Source organism: Mus caroli, unplaced genomic scaffold (assembly GCF_978045245.1).
Source record: "Mus caroli unplaced genomic scaffold, Mus_caroli_1 scaffold_11, whole genome shotgun sequence".
In the NCBI taxonomy this organism is placed as follows: domain Eukaryota; kingdom Metazoa; phylum Chordata; class Mammalia; order Rodentia; family Muridae; genus Mus; species Mus caroli.
This window is the reverse complement of record NW_028227266.1, coordinates 107,546,001-107,568,198: the sequence shown is the minus strand read 5'-3', so window position 1 is coordinate 107,568,198 and position 22,198 is coordinate 107,546,001. Positions and strand designations below refer to the sequence as shown.

The window sequence follows — 22,198 nt, the reverse complement described above, 5'->3', positions numbered from 1 at the left end:
TGCTGTCAGCCTCATGCTGAGGAATTTGCTTTTCACAGCTCTTAAGCCCGCTGACCTTCGGACAAGAGCGACGGCTGACTGTCCTGGTTCTCAGGCCTCTGAACTTCAGAGCAGAACGAAACCCCATGTTCCTCGGGGTCTCCAGCTTGCTGATTCACCCTGTCTCAATCTTCATCATGTGGAGCAATCCCTTGTCACACACCTCAGAACCCTTCTCTCGTCATCCACCCCACCCACATCGATTGCTTCTCTGTGGAACCTAATTACCACAAATGTCCAGGACTTCTCCCTAATTTTCAAGGGTTCTATCAATCCCAATAATATATTTGCCAGGTAAGTGCTAAGATGGCCTGGAACCCTTACAAGAGAAGACAAATATACAACAGGAGACACACCAGGAAAATCAGACATGATTTGTCAGCCTTTATTAGTCAAGAGTGAAGCCGGGCCCTAGAGTTTCCTTTAAAAAACAAACAAAACCCCCAACCCAACCTTGTTTACAGCAAACTATGATTAATTACTTGCTAGTGGCTTTGATTCTGTGTTCAAGACTACAGATCAAGAATTGTGTGCTTGCCAATCATATATCCTTTTGAGATTAAAATACAAGTGTAAAACAGGTTAAATCAAGATTTACCCCAATGATTTAAAACATAACTCCAATTGAGAGACATTTCAAACACCATGTGTGTAACTCAGGACCTTAGAATCTTTTTACCTCTGAGGTAGCACAATAATTTTTAATTGGGTTTTTTTTTTTTAATTATTACAATGAGTTAAAAACAAAGCAACAAAAAAAAACAAGGAATCTAATCTTTGTTCAAGGTGGGCTAAATGTTTTTCTGCAAATCCCCCATGAGGTGAGCGACAATTTTCACTTTTTTTTTTTTAATTTTTTTTTTTTTTAATAAAGATAGCCCTGCAGAGTGTACTAGGAATCCCACGGGAAGGCTGCTCCCCATAGCACAGACATCAGAATCACGGAGAACGTCAGCAGTCAAGACAGGAGAGACAAGAGGTAACTGTAGTGAGAGATAAAAACTACCCAGATTGTGGGGAGACTGGCTTACAAGTGCATTATCAAAAACAAAAATTCCAATATCAACTGATTTGAGAAAGATAAAAGATGACATTCATGGGTCTTTTCTTTCTCTGTGCAAAATGCTTTCATCTTTTTAAAATGAAGACTGTGACACGCCATAAAATGCTGTGTGCACAGGGCGCTGGGACACCAGCAGCAGCACATAGAGGCTCCGCCACCACAAACAGAGAATCTGGGCAGTCAGGGTGCATGAGGCCCCTCCGGCTGGAGTGCTGGGCTTTCTCTTTCTCTCTTTCTTTCTTCCTTCTTTCTTTCTTTCTTTCTTTCTTTCTTTTTTTTTTTTTTTTTTTGCCACTTTGCTACTGAATTTGCTTACTAAACTGCTCAAAGAAAAGCTCAATGCTGATTTCTGAGACTCTATACCAGGAACATATAATTCTTTAAGAAGACTATGAGCCCAGAGGATGAGAACAAAAGAGCCTGTCCTACAGAGAATTCAACCAAGAGAAGACAGTGAGTGGGCTAAGCTGGGGCAGAAAGGAAGAGAAGTACTGCAGCTGGACCTCACGGCTCTGAGGAACATTCTCTGTCATTCCAAATCAATAGCAAAGTCAGGGGGGAGGGAGGGAAAGCTACACCCTCAGAAGAGAGGAGCTACCTAAGGAATCTTTCTGATACTCCTCCTAGGGGCCCAGCCACCTGCTGTGGGAGTTGCCTGCCACAATGGGAACCCTGCAACCTTGAGAAAAACCTGGTCTGTCACCTCTGATTCTCTGCAGAGAGACCTGGAATACTGTCAGGGCCTGGCACTGTGGTGACAGCCATCTTTCACCACCACCCAAGCTCCTGCAGACTCCGTGTACCTCTTCCCATGCCACCGTCACACGTGCCCTGACACAGGGCCACACTGCAGTGAAGACTCAGTGGCTACAGCAGAACTTGGACTTGATGCCTTCTCTGAAAAAGAACAGCCGTCAGTGAGGCAGGAGGGTGACAAGGAGGACTCTGAAGCCTAGCCCGGGAAGGGCGAGGGCAGGCGAAGGCCTACCCTAGCAGCCTATAGGAATAACTCTGGCAGGAGAGTCACAGCCAGCCCTATCCAGCGCTGGCATGGAGGGTGGGGGAGGGTTCAGAGTCTTTATAAGGTCTGGGTTGGATTTCTGGGCTCCTCCTGGAGCCCAATGCACCTCTTACCTTTGCAAGAAATCAGGTGTTATTCTGTCAAAGTACAAGGCCTGATTTATTTAATAAAGCAACACCATAGAAAAGGACCTTAGGAAAATTTGGGATCACTTTGAGGGTTTTCCAGTGCTAGCTGCCTGCTTCATAGTAGTAGTTACGACTGTACAATTCCCAGATCTGTAACGTAGGCTACTCAGAGCAGCCTGGAGAGTCCTGCTTTTACCTCATGGAACACAAGAAAAAGTGACTAATTACCAAAATTGTGGCAACTCACCTACTTTGGACATTTCTTGGCTATGGTGACCATGGCAAAAGTCGAGACTGTTACTTAGAAAGGCTTTCACAGTAATTCCACGTTTCTGCATGATAACCTGTCTTCCTGTGGCTGTTACAGTGCTGGAGACCAAACCCAGAGCCTTGCACGTGCTCCGTGTGCTTCGTCACTGAGCTGCACCCAGCCCCTACCCCAACGATACCTAGTTTTGAAAACGGATATTTAGGACAAATGCCTGAGTCAGTGGACAAACTCCATGTATATGAATACATCCAAGGTGAATTCTCTAAATAGAGAAATAATTTCCTTAAAAAAAAATAGCTTCTTTGTTAAGAGTTTAAAAACTGATGATTTCTAGGCACGCTATGCAGTAACGCTAGAAGGGAAGGAGTTCTCTGTGCAGCACAGCCTCCTGATGGCTTCCCGCTATCAGCCAGGGAAAGGGACAGGCAGGGCTCACTAGGGAAGTACTCAGGTCAGATAAAGTGACAACACCTCCAGACCCTGGCTCCTCATATCAGCACCATGCTCTGACCAGCTGAGCTAACCAGCCACCCCTGGCTCCTTAGAAAAGAATAGCAATTTGTTTATGTAAACAGCACAGAGGTTAAACAAAACAAAACAAAACAAAAACCTACTAAATACAAACAACAAAAACCCTAACCCAGATAACCTTTCCTGGCTACTACTGGAAAGAGCGCTGAATCCAAGTTTCCTGCTAACGTGAGTCTCAGTGCTCAGTCTGTCCATACGGACCTGCTGGGCCTTCAAAAGGGCCTCTTTCTGAGCTTAGACACAGCTGTAAAGTGTGTAGCTGCCAGCAAATAGGACAGAGCCTCTGGGGCAGAGACCTCCAGTATAACTGCTACCACCTTCCACTGTGAGAGTAAAGCAGCATTGTGAACACACTATGGACTTTCTAAAAGACAAACGAGACGGAAGGCTCTACCGATTTCTCCCTTGAGAAGGACTGGAGGTGTTGTCTACAGCTACTCAACAGGTTTCTGCAGACCTTAGAACTTTCAGAAGCAACGTTAGCAGCAAGAGAGGAAAGGAGGGTGTTACGCTTTGGACTTTGTATCAGGCACTTAAATTGCTGGAGAGACATGCCATTCTGAACCAAAGGTGAAACCTGGGTTGGAGTAATCATGACATAAGTGTCTAAGATGGCGTTCAGAAGCAAAGTGGAGGGTGGGTGTGGGTGGAGCCTCCATCCATCTTTCAGTGCTGACTTTCAAGATTTCTAAATGCCCTTAACCACAGCAATGGCAGCGGCGGAGACAGCAGCAGGAACGGTTCTGTCGTGTCTGTTTTCTGTGTGTGTTCTTGTGGCTGACTGGAAGGTTTTGGTATCACACTGAGAAAGCTCCAAGATTCATCACATCTACTGCCCGGGGTCCATCAGATCCAAGTTGGAGCCAAACATCTTCACCAGCTGTTCTTCGTAATGTGAGATGTTCCTCTTCATGATGTCCATGCAGGGGCCCAGAAGCCTCTCAAATGCTTGAACATCCATAACTGCATTGTTAAAAAAGGCGTGGGAAAGAATGATTTGTTTACATTAACAGTTTAAGTAATTTCCTGCATGTAACCCTTTTCCTAAACACACTACTCGGTCATGTTACAGGAGTGAACTTTTGAATACTGGGCACATGGGGAAAGGGGAAATGGGTGCTTCTGCATACTACAGCAGGAGGCATCTGGGTTGAAGATTAATGGCGGACAATGCCTTGTCTTGTTCCTCCACAGGCCTGACCACCTGCCTCCATCACTGCTGCTTTCACAGGCCTGTGTGCCTGTGTGTCTTTTTGTGTGCCTGTGTATCTGTTTGTCTGTGTGCCAGTGTGTCTGTTTGTCTGTGTGCCTGTGTGTCTGTGTGCCTGTGTGTCTGTGTGCCTGTGGGCCTGTTTGTCTGTGGGCCTGTGCGTCTATGTGCCTGTTTGTCTGTGTGCCTATGTGTCTGTGTGAATATGTGCCTGTTTGTCTGTGTGCCTGTGGGCCTGTTTGCCTGTGTGCCTGTGTGTTTATGTGCCTGTGGGCCTATTTGTCTGTGTGTCTGTGGGCCTGTGAGCCTGTTTGTCTGTGTGCCTGTGTGCCTCTTTGTCTATGTGCCTGTATATCTATGTGCCTGTTTGTCTGTGAGCCTGTCTGCCTGTTTGTCTGTGTGCCTGTCTTACTCACAGCCTGGATTCATTGCTCAGAAATGATTTCTAGGGTGCTGGGGTAGAGCTTTAGTAGCACAGCATGTGCTTAGAATGTGCAAGGTTTTAAGTTCAATGCCCAACAACTCCCCACAGGTGCAGACAGGGGGTGAGCTTTGCTATAAGAATTCATTTACACAAACTATCCAGACCTATCCAGACCTAGAACTGGACAAGAGTCATCAGAATAAGTCAGGCCAGTTACAGGAAAGACAATAAAACCTCTGTATATTAGTAATGCACGAAGAATTTTCTTTTCCATGTTTAGAATGTTTGTTAGCCTATTTCAGCCATACACGATAATGGTTTTTATCATGGCATCTTCACACATGCATGATTTTGATCATGCCCATCCCTCACTACCTGCCACCCGCCCTCACTCCAACCCATCCCCGCTCTTCCCAGCTAGTTCCCACCCTGCTCTTCTGATTTCATGTCTTTTTGGGAGGAAGGGGGAGATAGAGTTTAATCAGCTCCAGCTGCCATTAGTTGCCTAATGTTGGAGTAGGCCATGGAAGCCCTTCACAAAGCCTTTTCTTACCTAAGCATTTGACATCTCCAACCGCGTAAGCGGAAGCAGCTCTGGGTTTGTTGGTGACCAGGGCAAGTTCTCCGAAGTACTGCCCCTTATGGCAATGGGCAATCTCGACCTCCTGGTTCCCTCCATTCTTGTTCGACTTAGTCTGCAACAGACAAAGAACCTGACCTGGCTCTGGGATCCCAGAAGGGCGTGTCCAGTTGCACACACTCAAATCCTTCTCAGAAAGTCCAACAAAACTACCGAGGGATTCGCACTGCAGAGACTCTTACCTGTCCCTGTAAACCCGGACAGATAAATCTGTGACCTGGTACAACTGAAGGGTGGTTTTAGCTGGGTCTCACCTAGGCTATCAGATGTTAGGTAAAGGCTAAGCATGCAGTGTCTTCTGTGGAGATCACACATTCTGGGAGATGTGACCAAAGCACGGCTGAAGCCAAACAAGGTCTCGTGCTAATTCTTCTGCTAGTCACGAGCCAAAGCACAAGGGCACTGGCAGCCGTGGATGGTTTTTTGGGGACAACATTTCTCTTAAAGAACTTTCTGCACCTACACCAGAGCTGTCTCCATCCTTAACAAGTTCACTTCAGCCTTCAAGCATTTGTGCTATGCTGCATTGCTACACTGGGATTGGGTTTTTTTCTTTTTCTTTTTTTTTTCTTTTTGGTTTTGAGACAGGGTTTCTCTGTGTAGCCCTGGTCCTGGAACTCACTTTGTAGACTAGGCTGGCCTCGAACTCAGAAATCTGCCTGCCTCAGCCTCCCGAGTGCTGGGATTAAAAGCGTGTACCACCACCTCCCGGCTACACTGGGATTCTTATTATGACTCCATCTGCTAACAGTAGCAACAAATTATGAGAATCAGCCTCTGGCTCTAAGAACCACGAATGTTATAAGCAGAATGACAGCCCCTGCCCCAGTTGGTAACATAGTCTCACTTTCTGGCTCTGGCTAGACTGAAACTAGTTATATACACTAAGCTAGCCCTGCCTCTTGAGTGCTGGGATTACAGATATGTGCAACCATGCCTGTCTAATTCTGTTACTTTATTTGTGTGTGTGTGAGCACATGCACATGGACTTTATTTGTGTGTGTGGGGGGGGGCACACACACATGCACACACGCACATGGGTACAGATATCCATGAAGTCCAGAGAAAATGTACTAAGTCTTTATTAGTGGCAGTTCCACACCTCAGAGAGCGATGGCTTGGTATTAAGTACAGGCCACACTGTGCAAAGTAAACACTGGTGAGAGAACGTGTACACAGCACACTCACACTCACCTTGCTTCTAATCAAGATGCTCACTTCCCCAGACTCTATGATATAGAAGCTGTCGGCCTTTTCACCCTGAAAAAGAGGAGGTTAGGTCAGACTCGCGTCCAATACTGAAGACTGTCAGCACTGTCTGCTCTCAGACTCTATCTCCAAGTGCTCAAGTGGATCAATGGCTAACAAACTAAAGGTTTCTGATCAGTAAGGACATTAACCTCATTATGACTAACATTTCTCTTCAATCTTACACACTCATATTTATCTCCAGGAATATGCCCAGGTCACCAACTACACAGCATCTCTGTTGGGTGAGACCCATTCCGGGGACCAGTAAACAAGAATACAGCAAACAGTGTCAAAGCAAGGCCCAGAGTATGAGGTGTAGGAATAACCTTGATTAACAAACACAGTCCTCAAGAAGAGAAAGAGAGAAAGCTCAAGCACTGCAGACCAGGCACGATGACCTGAGGTTCAGTCCTCAGAACCTGTTTGGGGAGGGAATGCAAGTCTGAAATCTCAGTGCTGGGGAGGCAGATGCCTGGGGCATGCTAGGCAGCCAGCCTGACTTTAGCAGGCTGCAAGCCAATTAAGAGGCCTTAGTTCTTTTGGGTTTTGTACCCCTCCCCTGCAGGGGAAAAGTAATTAACATAGGGAGTTTTGAAACATCAATACACACCCAGTAATAAAATAAAATAGTGAAGTGAAATAAAGAGTAATATGTTTTATTTGTGTTTCCCATGCTAGGTGGTCCTGTGGAAAACCTGAATAACTTATGAAAAAGATACTGTCTTAGTCAAGGTTTCTATTCCTGCACAAACATCATAACCAAGAAGCAAGTTGGGGAGGAAAGGGTTTATTCAGCTTACATTTTCATACCTCTGTTCATCACCAAGGAAGTCAGGACTGGAACTCAAGCAGGTCAGGGAGCAGGAGCTGATGCAGAGGCCATGGAGGGATGTTCTTTACTGGCTTGCCTCCTCTGGTTTGCTCAGCCTGCTCTCTTATAGAACCAAGATTACCAGTCCAGAGATGGTCCTACCCACAAGGGGCCTTTCCCCCTTGATCACTAATTGAGGAAATGCCTTACAGCTGGATCTCATGGAGGCATTTCCTCAACTCAAGCTCCTTTCTCTGTGATAACTCCAGCTGTGTCAAGTTGACACAAAACTAGCCAGTACAGACACAAAGGATCTATATATCAAAGACATCTCATAGATCTGATTTATCACTGGACACTGAGGACTCTGGTGTCAGCACAGAGATAACAGAGAGCATAAGCCCCAGGTTTCTCTGGATTCTAGTATAGATTAATAAAGTTTACTTAAAGTCATAAGAAAATAATATCCAGTAGAACAGAAGCCCACCTCCAAATGAATGGAAGTCTGAGCCTAGCAGTAACTTTGAAGACTTCCAGGTTTAGGACAACTTGATAATATTGTCTCAAAGCACAAACAAAAAGTGCTAAGGATGCAGCTCAGTGGCAGAAGTCTTGGCTTAGCATGTGAGTTCAGTCCCTGGTACTTGAACTAAATAAGGCAGCAAGACATTTCCATGTCTCAGGGAGATGGGCATCAGTGAACTTCAGAGGTCTTAGTAAAAGGATTGACATGAGCCCCATCTCTTTCTCCTGCCTGAGTGCTGGGATTAAAGGTATGCACCATCATACCCAGCTAAATCTTTGTTTTCTATTGGAATCAGAGTAACACTATGTGTCCCAAGCTGGCCTTGAACTTGTGAACCTGATATCTTCGCCTTTTTTTTTTTTTTTTTTTTCTGTTTTGTTTTTTAAGACAGGATTTCCTCTCTGTAGCCCTGGATGTCCTGGAACTTACTCCGCATGCCAAGTTGGCCTTGAACTCAGAGACTGGCCTGCCTCTGCCCTTTGAGTGCATGGGTTAACAGCATGTGCCACCACTGCCTGACTTGCCTTCTCCTAAATGCTGGCATTACAGATGCGCGTTACCACAGTCCTCAAGCAGGACACTGTTCCTTAAGATGCTGACTTCCAGAAAAGGAGCTGTGTAAGACCCTGACTCACCTGCGCGATTATTCGCTCTCCGTCCTTATAGATCTTTTCCCCGATCACATCCACAATCTTCATTCGTTCTGACATCTAAATAACGGATACAGTTATACAGTATAAGGATAAAACCTGATTGAATGTTATGGTTACAGCTAGGTTAGAACAGCATTATTTGAAAACCTAAGAGTAATTTTAACAACTTTTTGTAAATCACATAAACAGACTCTTATTCAAACTTTACCTCTAGTGACTTAAAGAGTGGAACAGACTCAATAAATGATTCAAACATCTTCCTCTTCTTTGCATTGTTTTTCACTATGATTCTTCTAAAAGTCACCCGGTCCTACAAGAAAAAATTAGGAAAATTCTACTATATGTCTGTGTAGGAGAACATCTATTGTTTAAATAGCTGAACGACTGCTAGAGAGCTGGGAGTCACTGTATCAACAGAGTTTAATGATGCTGGAAGAAAAAAACCCTCTAAGCAGAAGTTTCCAAACTGTAGTTTGCTGTGCTCAGTGAGTGCCACCTATGGGCCATAAATAGAACACAAAACAAACTCCCATTAAATACCTGGGTGCTAGGGAAAGTACTCAAGGAGCTGAAGGGATCTGCAACCCTATAGGTGGAACAACAATATGAACTAACCAGTACCCCCAGAGCTCATGTCTCTAGCTGCATATGTAGCAGAAGATGACCTAGTTGGCCATCAGTGGAAAGAGAGGCCCATTGGTCGTGCAAACTTTATATGCCTCAGTACAGGGGAACGCCAGGGCCAAGAAGTGGGAGTGGGTGGGTAGGGGAGTGGGTGGGGGAGCGTGTGGGGGTCTTTTGGGATAGCATTGAAAATGTAATTGAAATAAATACCCAATAAAAAATGGAAAAAAAATACCTGGGTGCTCATAAGTATTATGGAGTATCAAAAGATACCCTCCAGAAAAGGCAAATGACACCTGTCAAGAGTTTGTAACTATAATGAAAAGAGAACATAAAATATGTAGGACCCAGGGTCTTAATCAACACTTAGGAGGCTGAGACAGGAAAACTATACATCCAAGATCAGTCTGGGCTACAAGGTGGGTTCTTGGCCAGCCTAGATGATAGTGAGACCCTATCTCTAACAAAAAAAAAAGAAAACAGACCATAAAGTAGTAAGAATATTTGCAATTGATATATGCTGAGGGAAAATATAAAGGAATTTAAAAGTTATATAGTTCAAGATGGCATTTAAACTGAAATGCACTAGGTCAAAGTACAGAAGGCAAACTCTACAGCCATGTCCAGTGGGCTCCAGGGCATGGCAGTATAAGCCTGTGATCCCAGACACTCAACAGACAGAAGACTCAACAGCAGGAGGCCCAACTGAGAAACTTAGCTTTATCTCACAAAAAATAAAATAAAATGGTTTGGAATGGGATCTAAGTTAGCAATATTTCTCTTCTACCTCTGGCTGTCAGAGATGAATGTTTTACAAACAGTAATGCCATCCTTAGTGTAAAGGCTGACAGATGAAGGTCAGAAGCCGCAGTACAGAAAGGGCTGAGCTGCAGCTGCTTAGCATCTTTGGTGACAGGCAGGCGCGTGGTGGAGACAATGTGGTTTTTATGGGCTCTTGTCCATCAGCCCCAGAATTCCAGGCCCTGTCTCATGCTATGACTCACTTACTTGATCAGAGAAGTCACTTACATTCCCAGTATGGGCGACTGTGGGCCCTTCCCCTCCACTGCTCTAAATTACATTGCTACTTTACAGCTCTCTGGCAAGAAGCTGGGCTCCATTTTCCTCACTGTCTGCTTGCTTGACAGGAGCTACTCAGTCTTAATGCTCTCATGGGACACATCATCTGCCATTGATTTCTGAATTCTTGTTTTGTTTTGTTTTTGAGACAGGGTTTCTCTGTGTAGCCCTGGCTGTCCTGAAATTCACTCTGTAGACAAGGCTGGCCTCAAACTCAGAAATCCACCTGCCTCTGCCTCCCAAGTGCTGGGATTAAAGGCCTGCAATACCACTGCCTGGAGATTTCTGGATTTTAAGGTTAAGAATTTATCACATGGGCTGGAGTTGGCTTAGTGGTTAAGAGCACTGGCTGCTCTTCCAGAAATCTTGTCTGGTGTGTCTAGAAACAGCTACAGTCTGAAGATGATGTACAGTAGACTCATATACATAAAATAAATAAATGTTTAAAAAGCTACTTTCGTGCTCGCTTTGGCAGCACATATACTAAAATTGGAACGATAGAGAGAAGATTAGCATGGCCCATGCACAAGGATGACACGCAAATTCGTGAATAGCCCAGAAACTTAGAATACCCAAGATACAATTTACAAAACACATGAAATTCAAGAAGAAGAAAGACGAAAGTGTGGATACTTTGTTCCTCCTTAGAATGGGGAACAAAATACCCATGGAGGGAGTTACAGAGACAAAGTTTGGAGCTGAGATGGAAGGAAGGACCACCCAGAGACTGCCCCACCCGGGGATCTATCCCATAAACAGCCACCAAACACTATTGCATATACCAACAAGATTTTGCTGACAGGAGCCTGATATAGATGTCTCCTGTGAGGCTATGCCAGTACCTGGCAAACACAGAAGTGGATGCTCCCAATCATCTATTGGGTAAAACACAGGGCCCCCAATGGAGGAGCTAGAGAAAGTACCCAAGGAGCTGAAGGAGTCTGCAACCCTATAGGAGTAACAGCAATATGAACTAACCAGTACCCCCAGAGCTCATGTCTCTAGCTATATATGTAGCAGAAGATGGCCTAGTTGGCCATCATTGGGAAGAGAGGCCCTTGGTCTAGCGAAGATCATATGCCCCAGTACAGGGGAATGCCAGGGCCAGGAAGCAGGAGTGAGTGGGTTGGGGAAACAGAGCAGGGGGCAGGGTATAGGGGACTTTCAGGATAATATTTGAAATGTACATGAAGAAAATATCTAATAAAAAAGCTACTTTCATACTTTGGAATATTATGCCATTATCTTTTTTCCATTATCTTTAAAATTCAGTTTCTGTATATTTTCTGGGCTAATCTAGGCCAAAAATATTGTAGAACGAGGGCAATTAAGATTGAAACACTGGCCGGGCGTGGTGGCGCACGCCTTTAATCCCAGCACTTGGGAGGCAGAGGCAGGCGGATTTCTGAGTTCGAGGCCAGCCTGGTATACAGAGTAAGTTCCAGGACAGCCAGGACTACACAGAGAAACCCTGTCTTGAAAAACCAAAAAAAAAAAAAAAAAGATTGAAACACTGTTGTTAGGTACAGTGGGACTTGCCTTTAATTCCAGCACTTGGGAGCCAGAAACAGATCTCTGTGAGTTTGAGGCCAGCCAAGGGTACATAGTAAAAGAAGGCTACCCCAGATGCCGATATCCTCTTCTGTGTGTCTGAAGATGGCTACACTGTACTCATGTGCATAAAATAAAGAAATACTTTAAAAAAAAAAAGATTTCCCTTCCTTTTTTTTTTTTTAAAAAGGAGGCTTTCTTCAGTGACTTATATATCGGGATTCCTGTCACATCAAATAATTTGCTTGTTTGTTTGTTTGCAAGTTCTCATGTAAGCCAGGGGTTCCTGTCCCCATCAATCAACTTCTTCCTTTCCCTTCCCCTTTCCTTTCCCCTCCCTTCCTTCCTTCCTTCCTTCCTTCCTTCCTTCCTTCCTTCCTTCCTTCCTTCTTAACAAGTTCTCATGTAAACCAGGCTGCTCTTGAACCCACCATGTAACCAGAAAACATTCTCCTATGCCTGGTTCTATGCAGAGTTGTGGACTGAGTTCAGGGCTTCCTTGCACTCCACCACTAAGTGACCTTTCCCAGCCAAGGCTGATCTTCTGTCTTTATGACTCCGTACTTCCCAGAACTTTTATTTTATGCTGTGCAAGGCCAGCTCTTGTGGCTGTGAACAGCATAAAAACTCTAGGATGCCCACCTACATCCTGAGGAGCAGTGAAGAGGAAACTTCCACAGGCAGTAAGTGCACAAGAGGACAAAGAGTCTTCACGTTCAAATGAAGAAAGGAACATCACTGCTGCTCATGTTTGCCAGAATTATCCTGACTGGGGGCAATGGCTCGTTTAAGCAGGAATGTAGAATTCAGTGTAAGGTCTCCGTGACAACATGGTCCTTGCTTATCCTCAGCAGGCAGTGCAAACGTTTTCCTTTGAACCTCTCTGAAGTTCCACTTCTGGACATAGGACAGAAGCTCCAAGACAGACTGAGCTAGCAAAGTAAACAACTGAAGCAGGAGAAAGGCAGAAGCCCATGGGCATCTTCTTCAAGGGTCACCAGCCTCACATCAGGGACAAGAAAAGACTGAAATGACTTCAAGTTAGGAGGGCAGGCTGAGATCTAAGAGGAGTATCCTTGAGAACAGACAGGTGGTGACCAGCACCACGGACGGTCACAGAGAACAGACAGGTGGTGACCAGCACCATGGACGGTCACAGAAAATTGATGCTACTATTCTCTGGGGATCTACCTGTGCCAGGCCTCGATGTGGCTATTTCTCTCATGTCTAAAACCCTTATGTCAAGCCAGAAGGCTGATTTCATAATCCATTATATTTTAAAATAATTTCCATTTTTATTTATACTTTCGTTCATAGTATTTTTATTAATTATTCACTTATATTACTTATATGAAAAGTGGGTTATATAATTTTCAAATGTTTGAGGATTTTCACTATTTTCATTATTATGGCTAAAGAATAAATACTAATTTCATTTTTTCAGACACACCAGAAGAGGGCATCAGATCCCATTACAGATGGTTGTGAGTCACCATGTGGTTGCTGGGAATTGAACTCAGGACCTCTGAAAGAGCAGTCAGTGCTCTTAACTGCTGAGCCATCTCTCTAACCCTAATTTCAAATTTAATTTGTTAGGATTAATTTTACATTCCAGGATAGGGTCTACTGTGGTGGCCATTTATGTTCTTAAAAAGAATATATACTGCTGTATGTCTTCTACACATTTCAATTAGATCCTGCTGGTTTATATATCCTCAATGGCCTTCTGCTGAGTAGTCTGTCAGTGTGGCGAGACAGTGTGTCATCTGTGATGTGAATCTGTCTACATCTCCTATTAGCTTTCTCACCTACAAGCTCTGCCACTGCTCTGTATACACGTTTTAAGGCTGCTGTGCCTCTGGGCAGACCGCACTCACTGTTATGCACATTGGCAGGCTGCACCTTTCATTACTATGCAGTGCTTACTCTTCTTTGTCCCTGCAATTTTTGTTGTTCTGAAATCTGATAATAATGTGATTATTCCTTTTTTATCGACATTCACATAATGCATCTATTTCTATCCTTACTTTTGACTTAATCATTGTATTTGAGTGAGTTTGTTAGACAGCATATGGCTGGATCATTTCTTTTTTGGGTTATGGGGAGGGAGTTCTGGGGGGGGGGGGTCTCTCTGTAGTCCTGACTGTCCTGGAACTCACTTTGTAGACTAGGCTGGCCTCGAACTCAGAAATCCGCCTGCCTCTGCCTCTGCCTCCCGAGTGCTGGGATTAAAGGTGTGCGCCACCATGCCTGGCTGGATCATTCCTTAAATTCAGTCTTATAGTCTTCTTAAATTAGAATGTTTGCTTACCTTTTGTTCTTCTTTTTACTTTATTTTCTAATTTTATGTGCATAGATGTTCTGCCTACATATAGGTGCATACAATCATTGTATCCAGAGGCCAGAAGGGGGCATGGGATCCCCTAGGACTGGAGTTACAGACAGTTGTGACCTGCCATAAGAGTGCTAGGAATTTAAATGTGTCCTCTTGAAGAGCAGCCAGGGCTCTTAATCCATTGAGCCATCTCTCCAGCCCATTTCTATTCTTTAAAAGACACAGAGTTATTATTATTATTATTAGGGAGGGGTGTCGAGCACAGGTGCATTAGTGACGGTCAGAGGATAACTGTCATCAATCTGTCCTCTCCTTCCATTGTGGGTTCTGAGGACTGAACTCAGGGTGTCATACTTGTACAGAAAGCTCTTTGATTTGCTAAGCCTGTGAAACAACAAAAGGTTTGCAGCCCTATCTAGCTTGGACTTAACTACGTAGACTAGGTGGTCTCATGTTTGTAGCGATCCTTCTGCCTCTGCCTAAGTGCTGGAATTATGACTGTACCACCACCGGCCTATTTAGATAACGTGAATTCTCATATTAGGAATTCGGTTTATAAAATGTGACTACCTCTCTATACAATTTTCGGTGCTGGAGGAGAGATGGAGCATCACTATGTCTGACCCTGAAGTCCTGGGCTTAAGTGGTCCTCATGTTTCAAGGCAACTGAGTAGCTGAGCCTAAGACACATGCCCTGCATTCAGCTAGAGACCTTTTTAGAGGCTGCTCTAGGCTTACATTATACATATATGAGTCACATCAATGAACTGCAAAACTGGACTCTTTTGATAGGTTTTACTTCTGGCCTCTCCCTCTTTATAAAATGTAGTTGTCGCAAATACTTTGTCATGTGTAATAACCACTGCAGTCACTCTACAAACTCTCACATAATTTAGAAACCTGACAAGCTGCTCACTGTTCACCTGCATTTCCTCCTTGCTTTTGGGTTTATAGTGTCTTCTCTAACTTTGCTTCTTCTATTGTCTCCCTCCTGAACTGGCTTTCACCATTCCCTTAGGGTCAGTCTCCTTCCAGTGAGAAGGTCCTCATTGTTGAAGGATCTCTTCAGGGAGCAGAGAGCGCTGGCTGACAGGAGCATTCTCCAGCATTGACTGTGGGTTCTCCCCACTCAATGCATCCATCACTCCTCTGCATTCGAGACACCTCATGCTGTACACTGGGTTATCCATTTCTTCATGCTTCTCTTGTTTGGGATCTGCTCTTTTTGTTTGTTTGTTGTTTCTTTTGAGACAGCCTCAATATGCTGCCTTAACTGGCCTGGAATTCATAATGTAGACCAGGCTGACTCTGAACTCATAGAGATCCACCTGCCTCTGCTTTCCAAGTACTGGGATTCAAGGGTTGTGCTACCGTTCCTGGCAGGAGTCACTTATTTTTAATTAATATATATTATATATATATATATATGTGTGTGTGTGTGTGTGTGTATGTGTGTGTATTTTTTTATGAAGTTTAGGAAATTTTGATTCATCTGTTATTCTTCCATTAACCAGAAAGATATTAATTCTATGACATAAATTAATTCTTATAAGAGAGGCAGAAATAGCCGGGCGTGGTGGCGCACACCTTTAATCCCAGCACTCGGGAGGCAGAGGCAGGCGGATTTCTGAGTTCGAGGCCAGCCTGGTCTACAAAGTGAGTTCCAGGACAGCCAGAGCTATACAGAGAAACCCTGTCTCGAAAAACCAAAAAAATAAAAAAAAATAAAAAAAAAGAGAGGCAGAAATAACTACAGAGATTCTCATTTTAAAAGTAAAATATGGAATTGTACTATAAGATATTTTTGAAAGAAGAGTTACAGATTATGGATATGTAACTTAATGCAAAAAGAAATCAGGTAGCCAGGTTGTGGTGGCGCAGCCTTTAATCCTAGCACTTGGGAGGCAGAAGAAGCAGGCAAATCTGTGAGTTCGAGGCCAGCCTGGTCTACAAAATGAGTTCTAGGACAGTCAGGGCTACCCTGTCTCAAAATACCATAGATAGATAGGTAGATAGAGACAGACAGACAGACAGACAGACAGATAGTTAGATAGACAGATAGAAATAAGGTAGACAGTAGATAATATACACAAGAACTACAGTGTTTTACCAAAGACAACTAGATCCCATTTCCCTGAATGTGGTCATTAGCATTCCTGATGATCCATTGGGTATGGCTGTGGATGGCTACTGGTACAACTAGAGATGGCAGTGCCACCTAGCTAAGGTTTCATGACAGCACCACCACTGTGGCTGCTCCTCTTCCTCCTCTTCTGTGTGTACACGAGTGTAAGTCCTAGGCTACAACTTAGGACACAGAGAGTTATCACTTCCCTGTATAATTGCCTAATAAAAACAAGTAAATGTAGCAAGGACCTGTCACCATGAGGACACAGACCACTCACATTTCTGTAACTTAGAATAAAGGACATGTGGTTAAGTCACTGAGGAAACATATCTTTTGATAACTGGCTATAGAAGGTAGTGACACGGCACCATGCACTTCTCACTCACCAATCCCCAAAGGGAGCCTTCTGAGGTGGCGATGATGGTAGCAGCTCTCGGGGTATTGTACATCAGAGCTAGTTCTCCAAAACTGCCACGGTTGTCATACTGACCGACAGAACGTGTTTGATTATCTTTCGTTACTAAAATGTCATAGGTTCCCCTAGGAGAATGATAAGAAATAGTTAATTCTTCTGATATATTTAAAAACTGGCTGGTACATATAAGACATAAGAGGTGCAGAGGCGAGGACAGAGCTCAGTTGAGAGTGTTTTCCTAGCATGCAGAAGGTGCTGGGTTTGAGCCCTGATCTAGATAAACCAGGCATAGTGGTTCATGTCTGCAATTACAGCACTGGGGAGTCAGAAGCAGGAGGATCAAAAGTTCAAGGTCATCCTCAGCTACACAGTGAGTTTAAGGTAAGTCTAGGGTACATAGCATCCTGCCTCACAGAGGGATAACCAACATAATTTTGCTAAAACATACAAATGATTTGTGCACTTAACACTGCTATTGTTTTTATTAACTTCTATGTGCATGGATGTTTTGCCTACATGAATACTTATGTACCATGTGCATGCAGTGCCCAAGGAAGCCAAACGAGGGTGCCCGATTCTTTGCAGTTGGAGTTACAGATGGTCACACACTGCCACATACATATTAGGAACTGAACCCAGGTCCTCTGGAGCTGCAGCCATTACCCTTACCTGCTGAGCCATCTCTCCAGCCCTGCATTTGACTTTGCATTTTCCAACCTTGATGAACTGACTTGCTCAGTTTAGTAACTTTTTTGTAGCACTCATGAGGATTTTTCCTGCAGAGACTTTCACTTCTTTTCTACTCTATATGAACTTTCTTCCTTACTTTTGCCTTACTACATTGGCTGGGGCTCCCAGCACAATATTAACTGGAAATGAAGAGCACAGGCACCCTTTCTTATGCTCAATCTTTTCTGGGAAGGTGGAAGGAGTACAGGGTCTTCCAGCTTAACCCAGGCTGGCCTTGAACTCCTGACCTCTGGCCTTAGCTCCTTATATAAGTCACTATATTTTGCATGATAAACAGTTTATTACAAAAAGATGTTGAATCTTATTAAGTATTCTGTGGAAAGCATTGAGTTGACAGTAAAGTTTTTCTTTCATGGTTTGTTGAAAACAAGGACCAAACTGATTAAAATAATTAAACAACTTTCTACCTGTTATTGCAAATGATTGCTAAAAAAGAGATACTCAGAACTACCCTTTAGAGAAATGGACATGTTCCACACACTAAGAAGCAAACAAACTTCTCAGAATTTCTGTAAGTCAACAACAATATCAACAAGTAACTCAAAGAGACCCTTTGGGGGTTAGAATGATGGTTCAATTGGCCAAGTGCCTGCATGTCCAACAGTGGTGGCCCATGCTTTTAATCCCTGCATTCCAGGAGGCAGAGGCAGGTGACCCTCTGAGTTCCAGGATGGCCAGACTACACAGAAAAACCCTGTCTTGAAACAATCAATCAAACAAACAAAGAAGGGCCTGCACTTCTCATCCCAGGCCCACGAAGGCAGGCAGATACATAACTGAGCTTGCTGGCTGGCCAGCTTATGCTAACTGGTGAGCCCCAGGCCTCTAATAAGGTGGACAGAACCTGAGCAATGGCACCCAAGGAGTCCTCTTACCTCTGAACACTGACACAGCAACACTGACATGTGTGTAATCATAAACACACACAAGTCCTGGTGACACCATTCAAAAGAGATAAAGATACTGAAAAGATTTATTGCAGGGTAACTCACCAGACAATATAACAGCAAAAATTAAAAAAAAAAACCACAAAACAATTATTCTGGGCTGCAGACACAGCTCAGAGGTTAAAAGCACTGGTTGCTCTTCCGAGAAATAGAGTTTACTTTCCAGAACACACAAGGTAACTCATAATTGTTTGTAACTTCAGTCCCAGGGTATCCAATGCCCTTCTTGTTTTAGTGGGCACCAGGTATGCATGTGGTACACAGACATACATGCAGGCAAAACACCCATATGCATAAAAAAGGTTTTCAAGAAAAATACCTTCAATATATATTATATGAATAATAAAATATAATATAATAAATATAATTTAATTATAATAATTAATTAGCCAGTAGTATCAAGGACACAAAAGATAACCAGGAAGTTGTAAAATTTTTCATTCAAATTTTTTAACAGGAATCAGAGAGGTGACTTGGTGGTTATGAGCACTGGCTGCTCTTCTAGAGGATCCAGGTTCAATTCCAAGTACCTACATGGTAGATCATAATCATCTATAACTCCAGTCCCAGGGGAGACAATGTTGTCTTCTGGTCTCTGTGGGTATCAAGCATGCCATGTGATGCACAGACAGGTATGCAGGCAAAACATACATATACATAAAGTTTTTAAAAATTTAAAAAGCCAGGAATGGTGGCACACATCTTTAATCCTAGGAGGCAGAAATAGACAGAGACAAACTCTGTGAGGCCAGCTTGAACTACATAGAGAGTTCTAGGACAAGCAGAGCTACAAAGAAAAACCCTGTCTCAAAACAAAACAAATGTGAACAGGGCTGGAGAAATGACTTAGCAGATAAGAGCACTTGTTCCCCTTGAAGAAAACCCAAGCTAGGTTCTTAGCATTCATGCCAGGCAGCTCACAACCACCTGTAACTCCAGTGCCAAGGCATCCACTTCCTTCTTCTGACCTTGACCAACACCGGTACATATGAGCCATGCATGCACCCAGATACCCAGACATACACATAACCTAAAACCTCCTTTGAACAGGGGCCAGTCAGATGCCTCTTTGGTAAGAGTTCGCGCTACTAAGCCTAACAACCTAAGTATTTTCAGTCTCGGAGATCTACGTGATAGGAGAAACTTCTCGGAGACCCACTTGATAGAAGGAGAAACTTGACTCCAGCAAGTTGTCCTGATGTCTGTACATGCACACACCAGAAGAGGGCGTCAGATCTCATTAGAGGTGGTTGTGAGCCACCATGTGGTTGCTGGGATTTGAACTCAGGACCTTCAGAAGAGCAGTTAGTGCTCTTAACCGCTGAGCCATCCCTGCCAGCGCAACAAGCAAGTTTTGATAAGCCAAATTTACAACAGTTACTTAATTACAAAGAATCCCAAAGCTCAGAGCAGTAATCAGAAAATTCTAAATAAGCCTCCATTGTGGCAGCAATTGTATAAAAGGTTTATTTCTCACTTAAAACTTGTGATGTGCCTAAGAGAACACCCTGGTTTTTAGAAAACACAGGTGGAGGTAAAGGAACATTGTATCTGAAACTTACTGTGTGTTGTCTGAGACAGGGTCTCAGATGGCTCAGGCTGGCTTTGAAATTGCTATGTATCTGAGGATGACCTCGAACTCCTGAACCTCCTGCTTCCACATCCCTGTTGCTGTGATTACAGGTACAGATGACCATGCCTAGCTTTCTGGAACTTATTCTGAACAAACTGATATGCTAAATATGGCAGAACATTAACCTGTAAGGCTGGGCTTATAAGAATTTTCTATACTATTTGTACTGTTTTGTTTTGTTTTTTTTTTGAACTTTGAGGTTACTTTGAAAGGAAAAAGGGGTTCGGAGAGCTGGCTCAAGGGTTAGAAGCACATACTGCTTTTCCAGAGTTCTGATTCCAATACCTCGATGGGCAGTGCACAAGTCTTTAACTCCAGCTTCAAGGGATCTAATGCCCTCTGCTGGCTCCTGTGGGCACTCAGTGAACCACCCTCACTCCCCACTCCCACCCCATCACACATAAGTAAATAATAACCTTTTTTTAGTACATACACACAAATTAACTAATGTAAGTATACATACATATAACATGAAAGAATGGAGGTCATGGAAGTCATGGATATGTGGTAATATTGTATTACCTTAGACTCTGATGAGACTACCTGATAACACTGTATTACCTTAGACTCTGACGATTACCTTAGACTCTGATGAGACTCCTTTTTTTAGGACTGAGAAGGATCAGAGGGAAGCCCTATTCTTCCTCAGGAGAATACATTCAGCTCAAGACACTAAGATGCAGGTACACTAGGGAGGTAAACCCCAATGCTTCATTTTCTCCAATATGGTTTATACATGGTGCAGAGTCAGAAGGTATTGAAGTTATGGAGGTCAGAGGAGTACATTCATTTTAAAAGCAAGCTGGAAATCAAAGCTTTCCACGACATTATAGAGTCACAGATCTGTTTCAGGATCAATTCAGTTGAACTCTGGAAATGGCATGTTTATAAAACACATTCTGCCATTCTTTGTCCAACTCCAGATTTTCAACTGTAAGTGGTGTCTCCCCCAAACAGGAGTTTTACTCAGGACTCTCAGGCCAGCAGTGGACAGAGAGGCAGCTATAATCAATCCCTCGAAAGGCTTTGGGAAACTTACTCACCTAGCTCTAGAGTTCTCTGGGCTGAATATAGTATAGTTTAAGGCTTTAGTCCGAAATTATGAATCTAAGGTGTGACCAAACACTTAGGAAGCATCCCCCACCTACCGTTCTATGACATAAAAGTTGTCCCCGTCGTCGCCTTGGTCAATGACATGCTCGTCAGTTTTGACAATCTTTTCAAACATGGCATCCAGAACTTGAGAAAGCTGTTCCTAAGGTGCACACAAAGAGAACGGATGGCTTTTACATTTGCTGAGAAAATATAATGGTCAGTCTACGTGGCAGTGTACACCCTTTAGCCCAACAAAAAACCACAAAGGTCGTATTTATCCCAATATATGTGATTATATAATAAGGTTCTATACTGGACCACCACTAAGATTAAAGCAGAAACCTGAGAGCTAAGGGAAATGTGTTCTTTATACTATTTGGCTTTTGGCTCATTAGAAGACAGCACAGTTGCCAACCCCACCCCCTCTTTCTCTGGGGGGTGGGGGAGAGGGGTGCTTTTCAAGACAGGGCTTCTGTGTAGCCCTGACTATCCTGAAACTTGCTCTGTAGACCAGGCTGGCTCTAAACTCAGAGATCCACCAGCCTCTGCATCCTGAGTGCTGGAATCAAAGCACCAGTGGGCTTGGGATTTTTGATGGTCCTGTCAGTCTCTTGAGTCTGGCCTGCCAATTCTTTTAAGGTAGGATTGTCTTGATAAGCTTTCTAATTCACTTGACAGAGAATCAATATCCAAAATATATACAGAATTCCAAACAAACAAACATTAGGACTGAGGGTGAAGCTCAGGCATATATTTGCATGCACAAGACTTTGTGTTCAATTTCCAATCATGTCAAAAAAATTTTTTTAACTTCCTAGAAGCCCAAAATGTTAAAAAAAAAATGAAGAAGAAGAAGAAGAAGAAGAAGAAGAAGAAGAAGAAGAAGAAGAAAGAGAAAGAGAAGGAGGATGAGGAGGAGGATAAAGAGAAGGAGAAGGAGAAAGAGAAGGAGGAGGAGGAGGAGAAGGAGAAGGAGAAAAGGGTAGTCAGGTTAAAAAAAAAAAATGGGCTAATGATCCGAAGAGACATTTATTAAAAGAAAGTCTGGGCTAGCAGTTTTAATCCCAGCACC

The 22,198-nt window shown here is 43.6% G+C and overlaps 1 protein-coding gene and 1 non-coding gene across 2 annotated transcripts in view; one reads left to right on the top strand and one right to left on the bottom strand.

Annotated features, from left to right (window-relative positions):
- Window positions 1-403: 403 nt before the first annotated feature.
- The window catches only part of Prkar2a (protein kinase cAMP-dependent type II regulatory subunit alpha), a 51,265-nt gene continuing 29,470 nt past the window's right edge, over window positions 404-22,198 (bottom strand). Inside the window, exons 5-11 of the mRNA XM_021171883.3 lie at window positions 21,180-21,286; window positions 16,673-16,826; window positions 8,777-8,878; window positions 8,551-8,625; window positions 6,522-6,587; window positions 5,241-5,382; window positions 404-4,016 (exon numbers count right to left, since the gene is read on the bottom strand). Coding sequence (XP_021027542.1) covers window positions 3,883-4,016; window positions 5,241-5,382; window positions 6,522-6,587; window positions 8,551-8,625; window positions 8,777-8,878; window positions 16,673-16,826; window positions 21,180-21,286 — 780 coding nt within the window. The 3' untranslated portion in view covers window positions 404-3,882. The remainder of the gene's footprint in view (window positions 4,017-5,240; window positions 5,383-6,521; window positions 6,588-8,550; window positions 8,626-8,776; window positions 8,879-16,672; window positions 16,827-21,179; window positions 21,287-22,198) is intronic.
- Window positions 10,732-10,838, top strand: LOC115032105 (U6 spliceosomal RNA). The gene has a single exon (XR_003837732.1). It is a non-coding gene; the product is annotated as a U6 spliceosomal RNA (small nuclear RNA).